The 8,839-nt window shown below is 37.1% G+C and overlaps 1 protein-coding gene across 1 annotated transcript; it reads right to left on the bottom strand.

The window, feature by feature from the left end:
- Positions 1-209: 209 nt before the first annotated feature.
- LOC306851756 (olfactory receptor 52D1-like) lies at positions 210-1,330 on the bottom strand (the record flags this gene model as incomplete). Its single annotated transcript, XM_079388189.1, has 2 exons — positions 210-1,157; positions 1,313-1,330. The coding sequence occupies 2 exons, from the start codon at positions 1,328-1,330 to the stop codon at positions 210-212; spliced, it is 966 nt and encodes a 321-aa protein (XP_079244315.1).
- Between the last annotated feature and the right edge of the window lie 7,509 nt (positions 1,331-8,839).

Below are 8,839 nucleotides of genomic sequence, written 5' to 3'. Positions count from 1 at the left end.
GTACACAGATTTTATTGTGGCTATGGCCCTCTACTTTACTTCATAGGTAAAATCCTTGTAATCACACAACCTCCTGTGGCTTATTATCTTCATAAAACAAAATAATTAAATCTTCTAAACATCTTAAACAGATTCTTCCTTTAGACTTTTTAGTTTCACAAATATTGTGAAACACAGAAAGCCTCAGATCTTTTGAAATGAGGTAATATTCATTCAGATATTGTGACTTGTTTCTTGAAAAACAATCTAATAACATGTTGCCGTACTGCTGTCAGATTTAGACCATAAATAAGAGGATTTAAAATCGGTGGCATGAGTAAGAATTCCAGGGCCATGAAATTACGCAGACTTTGAGGAACATTCCTTGAACCATAACGACTGTACAGTACATCAAACATAAATGCAATTGTCACATTGATCAGTGCAAGCAGATGTGGTACACATGTTTGTATTAATTTGTGTTTGCCTTCTATTGACTTCCTGCACTTTATGATTAAGTAAATATATGAGAAAAATATCAATATTGCATCTCCAAAGTATGTAAGAATAACAATGTACCCAAACACATTATTTACTGTTGTAGAAAAGCAAGAAAGTTTTGCAACTGCCCAAATCTCACAGTATAACTTTTCAATATTAAAGCCACATAAGGTAAGTCTATATATTAACATAATTAGAAAAGACATGGAAAAAAATGAAGTCAGCCAGCAGAAAAGGATACATTTAAGAATTTTCTGATTTGTCATTACTGAATGATACTCCAGTGGTCTGCATATTGCCACATACCTGTCATATGCCATTACCGTTAATGTTGAATAGTCACACATAAGAGATGAATAAATGACAAATATCTGAATCATACATCCAGCATAGGAAATTACATGATCATGGGCTAATAAATCATACATAAATTTAGGGTAGAATCCAGAAGTGCCAAAAAGTCCATTTACACACAGATTACAGATAAACAGATACATTGGCTCATGAAGCTTCTTATGTAAGAGTATAGTAATAATTACAGTTACATTACAAAAGATCATCAGGGGATAATACAATGCAGTCAAAGATAAAAAAACATATCTGTTCTCCATTGTTTCATTCAGACCAGAGAGTGTAAATACTAAGACACTGGATTCATTCTTCAGCGGTGGCTGCATCTGGAGTGATATACAGTTATTATAAAATGTGGATTTTGTTACTGGACAGTTATTAGAAAACTAATTAGGTATAGAAAGTTCTATTAACTTCAGTTGCCACAGTAGGTATTCTGTAGATGATAAAGCACACAATTACAGAATAGTTGAAATCTTACCATGTTCTCTGTTTGCATGTTTCCTTGTGGTGTTTTGCAAAGGTTTGATTTGGTTTGCTATATATGGATACTGGTCTCAAGCTAATTGCCTTGATTACATAAAAGAAAGTAGTCTTTAGAGAGCTTGTTAAGATTGTTTTCATCGTAAGATAAATAAATACCCAGATGCAGAATTGCTTGTGTTATCTCATATTGTCCAAAATATCTATTATCAGACATATTCCTGACAAAACATTATCATCTGTTCAATTATGTACATTTACAAGCTGAACTAGCTTGCAAGTATGAAACACTTGCCAACTCTCAATATATCAGTTTGGTTGTTATAAGTTGACTATACGTCCTTTTTTTATCGTCCTCTAGAAAAAAATGCATCCGGCCAGGATTTCTAAATCGCCCAAAACCTTCTATTATTTAATATAATTTTCGCGCATCAGGGAGCCGCTATCAATATCACTTTGGATGTAGCTCATGTTGGATGCAGGTTTGCCAAATTTGCATTTTATGCATTCAATTGGGTTGATTTTCACCCATGGGTTAAATGTTTGAAATATTTCATAAATTACATTTGACTGAAATGCTTGTACTGAAACATTTTGAAGTGAAGTGAAGTGAAGTGACGTGACATTCAGCCAAGTATGGTGACCCATACTCTGAATTCGTGCTCTGCATTTAACCCATCCAACGTGCACACACACAGCAGTGAACACACACACACACCGTGAACACACACTCGGAGCAGTGGGCAGCCATTTATGCTGCAGCGCCGGGGAGCAGTTGGGGGTTCGGTGTCTCGCTCAAGGGCACCTCAGTCGTGGTATTGAGGGTGGAGAGAGCGCTGGACATTCACTCCCCCCACCTACAATTCCTGCCGGCCGGAGACTCGAACCCGCAACCTTCGGATTACAAGTCCGACTCTCTAACCATTAGGCCACGACTTCCCCACAAAAATTTGCATTCTACTTATGATAAAACTGTGACAGATGTTAAGTTTTGTGAAGGATGGCCACTGATAGGAAGCCTTTTAGATGGGTTTATTATCAATCTGGATAACGGTGACTGTAAAATATGTATTTTAGGTATGGAAATTACATATTTTTAATTTTGATATTCGGGATATGGTCATTGCACTATTTTTGGGCAGAGGCAAACAATCCAGGAGTCAGAAAGTAAAAGTCCTGCTATATTTTTATTCCACCCATGAACTCAACAGCTGATTTCACCAGAGGAGGAACCAAGTCATTCCTTTCAATTCATAAATGAGTCTGTGAATTGACTAAAGCAAACACTAAAGCAAACACTGCTCTCCATGATTGTGGCATCATTTTAACCAATAAAACATCAACATCTGATCCACTGTAATTCTCAATAACAGCAGGTGTCCATCACTAATGCACAATCATCATTTAATTAGTCACTTAATTATCTCATTAACTCTTTGAGGACTGTGAATTTGACTTGAGACTTACTTGTGACTTGAAAGAAATGACTTGGTTCCTCCTCTGGTGAAATCAGCTGCTGAGTCAATGGGTGGAAAAAACATATGGCAGGACTTTTACTTTCTGACCCCTGGATTGTCCGCCTCTGCTTTTGGGCAAGGCCAGGGCACCTCAGTCCTTGAAACGCCATTGCACCTCAGCGTGCAATGGCCTTTTCATGCATGCTATTTGTGACGGTTCCAGTGAGTAACCGGCTAATTCTGAGTTGCAGGTGATTGGCTGATTGGAGTGGTTGCACACCTGAATGTAATCCTGGCGCTCTATAAAAGACTGGGACAGAGATGGACGCAAAAAGAGAAAAGAGAGAGGCCTGAGCTTGTGCGGGTGCTGGAACCTGCTTTTGGTTGCGCTGTATTTTGGGTCTCGTCAAGAGGCTATCGAGGAACTTACGAGATGCGAGGAATACGGGAGATCACTGCCGCCTTTTGATCCATCTGCTTCGGGATGGTTGTTGTTTCGGAGGTTCCGTGGTCTGTGAATGGTTGGACTGTTGTCTTTTATATATACTACACATTGGCACGTACCTGCTGACACTTATTAAGTCAGAAACTGGAGAGTTGTTGATACAGTGATGATCTCTCTGTTAAGTGCTTTAGCACATGCATGTGTGCTATAGCTGATGATAAACTGCCACGATTTTAGTTAAAGTAATGTTTTTAGTAACTTTACTATTACAAATTAATTGTTTGCAGTTTTATATTAAGAAATATTCCTTTTCAGTGGACTCAAATGAAATAAGTTAACCAAATGTTTGCACACCATCACAACAATTTTACAGCATTCAAGAGTTTGCCGTAGTTTACAGTACAATTGTAATTATTGATTTTACAGAACTTTTGTAAATTTACAGTCTTACTGGCAACCAAAATTGCCAGTAAGTTACTGTAAATTTTACAGCAATATATCGCAATTTTACGGAATTTTTTTTTTTTTTTTTTTTTTTTTTTTTCAGGTTGTTTTATTTTTAATTTTAGTCAAAACTCTGTAAAATTATCTCTGAATTAACTACTTGGCTGTTATTTTAAGTATTATGACATTAATGACAAATTACAGTAATTCACATTTTTAATACAGAACCACTACTGTATTTTCATACGGTATGTTTTTTGTTTTCTTAAATTACAAACAAATGTATGTAAAATTACAAAAATAATCTGTAATTAATACAATAACAAAACCGTTAGATGATAAAATGGTGAAATGACTAGCAGCAACAGCTGCCAATCAAAAACCATAGAACTAAAGTAAAATTAACTTATTTAAATAAGCTGACAAACACTGTTATTTTACAGGTATTTCCTGATTTTTTATGATCAAACACCTTCACTGAAAAACAAAAGATAAACAAACAAAAAACAAAACAAAAAATACGGTCAAATGACCGGCAGCACAGGGTGCCAAACAAAAACATTAAAATTAAAGTAAAATCTCCAAGATGACAACAGTTAATTTACAGCCATTTCCTAAGTTATTACAATAAAACACATTCACTGTAAAATTAACTAATTAACAAATGAATTAATTAAACGTCACATGTCTGGAAGCAACAGAACATGAAACACTAACAGATCTCTCTAGATCTCAGCATATTCACTTATTACAAACCAGTCTGACTTTATTTCTTTCATACAAAACTTCTTATTGAAAATTAACATAGGTTTAGATGTTAATGACTCCCTATTAAACATCATATACATTTTAAGATCTTGCTAATTACCTATAAGGCCCTGAATGGTTTGGCACCTCAGTATTTGAGTGAGCTCTTATCACACTATAGTCCTTCACGTCTGCTGTGATCTCAAAACTCTGGCCATTTGATAATACATAGAACAGTGCCTCCCAAACCTGTCCTGGATGACCCCTAGCCCTGCACATTTTGTATGTTTCTCTTATCTAACGCACCTGATTCATGTCTTGCAGTATCTACAAACAAGCTGATGAGTTGAATCGGGTGAGTTAGATAAGGCATACAAAATGTGCAGGGCTAGGGGTCCTCCAGGACAGGTTTGTGAAGCACTGACCTAGAATATCAAAATCAATGTGGGCAGGAGATTGTTTTCCTATTTAGCGTCCAAACCCTGGAACAATCTAACTACCGCTGTTCGGGAAGCAGAGGTGGATAGTCCAGGGGTCAGAAAGTAAAAGTCCTGCCATATATTTATTCAACCCATAAACTCAACAGCTGATTTCACCAGAGGAGGAACCAAGTCATTCCTTTCAAGTCACAAGCAAGTCTTAAGTCAAATGCATAGTCCTCAAAGAGTTAAAGTTGATGATATAATTAAGTGACTAATTAAATGATGATTGTGTGTTAGTGATGAACACCTGCAGATGATGCCACCATCAAAGGCTTTCCTGTAGCTCAAATAGTAGCGCATGGCGCTAGCAACACCAAGTTCATAGGTTTGATTCCCAGGGAAAGCAAGAGCTGATAAAATGTAAAAACTGTAACTTGAATACAATGTAAGTCGCTTTGGATAAAAGCGTCTGCTAAATGCATAAATGTAATGGAGATCAGTGTTTGCTTTAGTTGGGTTCTTGACCTTTTAATAATTCAAAGTAATTTGTTTTTAAGCAATTGCAATAGTGTTTCACAGCAAGCATTTGTGCTTTGCTAAATTAAAAGCTTGAGGTAGCAGATTATCTTACATTTTCTGCTAAAACCATTTAAATGAACATCATGAAAGTGCCTATTTTTTGTTTGTTCAGCTATGACTGAACTGTGAAAAAACCATCCTGTCAAACAAATGCAACTATAATGCTTGAATATTGGAAAGAAAAAAAAAGAACTGTATCAGCTCAGGCTTTTAGACATGAACACTTGTCATACGATCCTCAACATTGGTGAAAATAATTATGCATGCATTGCAGCATGTAAAATTTTGTTGATTGTCACCAATGGTGTAGTGGAGGGTATACGCAGGTATACGGCGTTTACCCACTTCTTTATCAGTTGGCTTTGCGTATACCCACTTCTAAATCCCTTCTGATGCGCAACATTCAGTATAGTGTCCTGACTCCTGCATTAACCAAAATCATGACAGTCCACCACATGAATAGCAAATCCAGTCGCATGTGAATAAATGCTAATATTCTCTAAAAACGCCTAGTAAAGACAGTTAGGACCGTGGCGTTTGCTTTGAAATATGGTTGCGCCCGCCCCCCGCACCCGCTCCCGAGAGAATGCCGACAGAGACAGAAATGCTGCCTGTTCATGCGCGAGAGGTCCGCAGAGTGGTAAAATAATAATTAATTATTGACTAATTTGAATCAGTACATTATAACGAAAACGATATCTTAAAATGAAAAGAAGGTTTTAACGATCAGAAATTTCTTAAACTGATGATCTCCTGTTAACGTTTCAGTCAAGGATCCAGTATACGAATGCATTCAAACAGTAAGTTCAAAACAGCTCTAATACAGAGAAAATCTATTGAAAGTAGCCTAAAACAACGCGCCAGGTGAGGCTCGCGAAGCTGGTAGGAGAGAATATTGTTGAGAAATCAAAACAAATTAACATAACTGCACAAAGATGAAACATACTGCGGTAAAAAGACAGGTTTTTTTTTTATGTATAACATGGCTAGTTAAGCAACACGAGAGTTAATTTTTCCCCCTGAAAACCAATACAATTGCAAATTCGGCATTGATTTTATGCAAGAGTTCAAATGAGTAGTTAACGTTAAGTGCTGTATAATTTAGACCAGGGTTCCTCAAATCTTACCCTGGAGGTCCAATCTGCTGCAGAGTTTAGCTCCAACCCTGATCAAACTCACCTACCTGCAGGGCCTGTTCTAGACATTAGGAGGTCCTAGGCAAAATTCATGTTGGAGGCCCCCCACCCCCAATAAAAAGCACAAATGTGATTCCTAAACTTTTTATTTATACAACATTTCATTTTAAATTTGTATATTTTTACTTAGTAACAAAGTTTGAACACATTACTATTTTTAATGTTTTTGAAAGTCACTTATGATCATCAAGTCTTCATTTATTTGATCAGAAATACAGAAAGAACGATAATATTGTGAAACTTTAAATAATGGTGTTCTATTTTTGCCATTCTTTAAAATATTTATTTCTATGAGTCATAGCTGAATTTTCAGCATCATTCGTGGCCTAATGTTTAGAGAGTCTGACTCGTAACCAAAAGCTTGCGAGTTTGAGTCTTAGGTCCGGCAGGGATTGTAGGTGGGGGGAGTGAATGACCAGCGCTCTCTCCACCATCAATACCACGACTGAGGTGCTCTTGAGCAAGGCACTGAACCCCCAACTGCTCCCAGGGCACCACAGCATAAATGGCTGCCCACTGCTCTGGGTGTGTGTTCACGGTGTGTGTGTTCACTACTGTGTGTTAGTGCACTTAGGATGGGTTAAATGCAGAGCACAAATTCCGAGTATGGGTAACCGTACTTGGCCACACATCACTTTCACTTTTTCACTTTCATTTTAACACATCCTTATGAATTTCTTTAAAAACAAAAAAAAATAAAATACTGACCCATTGAATTCCAAACGTTTGAATGGTATTGTTACAACAGATTTCTATTTTAAATAAATGCTCTTATTTTTTTATTTTTGTACTTTTCTATTGCACAATATTTTATTTTTTATTTATTTCTTTTTTTAATGTATTTTCTTTATCAAATAGGCTTGATGAGCATAAGATTATTTCAAAAACATGATAAACTGTAATGTGTCCAAACTTTTGACCAGTAGCCTACTGTATGTACATATTAATCAAACTTTATCTAAGGTAATCTTTTTTTTGTTTGTTGAGGATGTTATTATAGCCATGATAAAATTGATTATTTTGCAGCAAGTTTTTCTGTAATTTATTCACAGTTCCTGAATACCACTTCAGTAAATGAACATCAGTGCTTTTATATTTTTTTTACTTGCTGGGTATGGACAGGGTTTCTCCCTCCCATTTAACCAATATTAACTAATATATATTGTCATATTATTAATATTAATATGATTTTAGCCTATCTATTGCATTGCCACCTTAGCCTATACATCAGCACAATTTAGAAGTTTGTGCTGTGAAGTTTCACAGGGTTGATTATACAAAACCTAAACCTATAAATGAAATAAAAATATATTTTGTATTTAAACAGGTCAGCAACTGATGATTATTACATCATATAAAACCAGCTAACAGCCAATGCATGTCTACAGAGAGAGATCTAACACAGGAAGTCAAGGGTCAAGGGCCCGACTAAAACAAACACTGATCTCCATGATGGTGGCATCATTTTAACCAATTAAAACATCAACATCTTATCCTATGTAATTCTCAATAACAGCAGGTGTTCATCACTAATGCACAATCATCATTTAATTAGACACTTAATTATCTAACTTTAACTCTTTGAGGACTTTGGATTTGACTTGAGACTTGCTTGAAAGGAATGACTTGGTTCCTCCTCTGGTGAAATCAGCTGCTGAGTTCATGGGTGGAATAAAAATATGGCAGGACTTTAGCCCCTGGACTTTCCACCTCTGTCAGGAAGCAGACACACTCTGCCAGTTTAAATCTAGATTAAAGACTCATCTCTTTAACCTGGTTTACACATAATACAGTATCGCATTTCTATAATCGTGGGGGGAAGTAGTGGCCTAATGGTTAGAGAGTCGGCCTCGTAATCGAAAGGTTGCGGGTTCGAGTCCCCGGCCGGCAGGGATTGTAGGTGGGGGGAGTGAATGTACAGCGCTCACTCCACCCTCAATACCACGACTGAGGTGCCCTTGAGCAAGGCACCGAGCCCCCAACTGCTCCCCGGGCGCCGCAGCATGGCTGCCCACTGCTCCGGGGGTGTGTGTGTGTGTGTGTGTGTGTGTGTGTGCGCGCGCATTTGTTCACTACTCACTGCTGTGTGTGTGCACTTGGATGGGTTAAACGCAGAGCACCAATTTCGAGTATGGGTCACCATACTTGACAATACGTCACAAAAAAAAAAAATAATAATAATTCAAATCCGTTAAAGGATTGTTAGGCTGCATTAATTAGGTCAACGGGAACCGG

This window comes from Barbus barbus (genome assembly GCF_936440315.1).
Source record: "Barbus barbus genome assembly, chromosome: 31".
Taxonomy (NCBI): Eukaryota; Metazoa; Chordata; class Actinopteri; order Cypriniformes; family Cyprinidae; genus Barbus; species Barbus barbus.
Note: the sequence above shows the minus strand (reverse complement) of the source record. Positions and strands in the feature narration are given on the sequence as shown.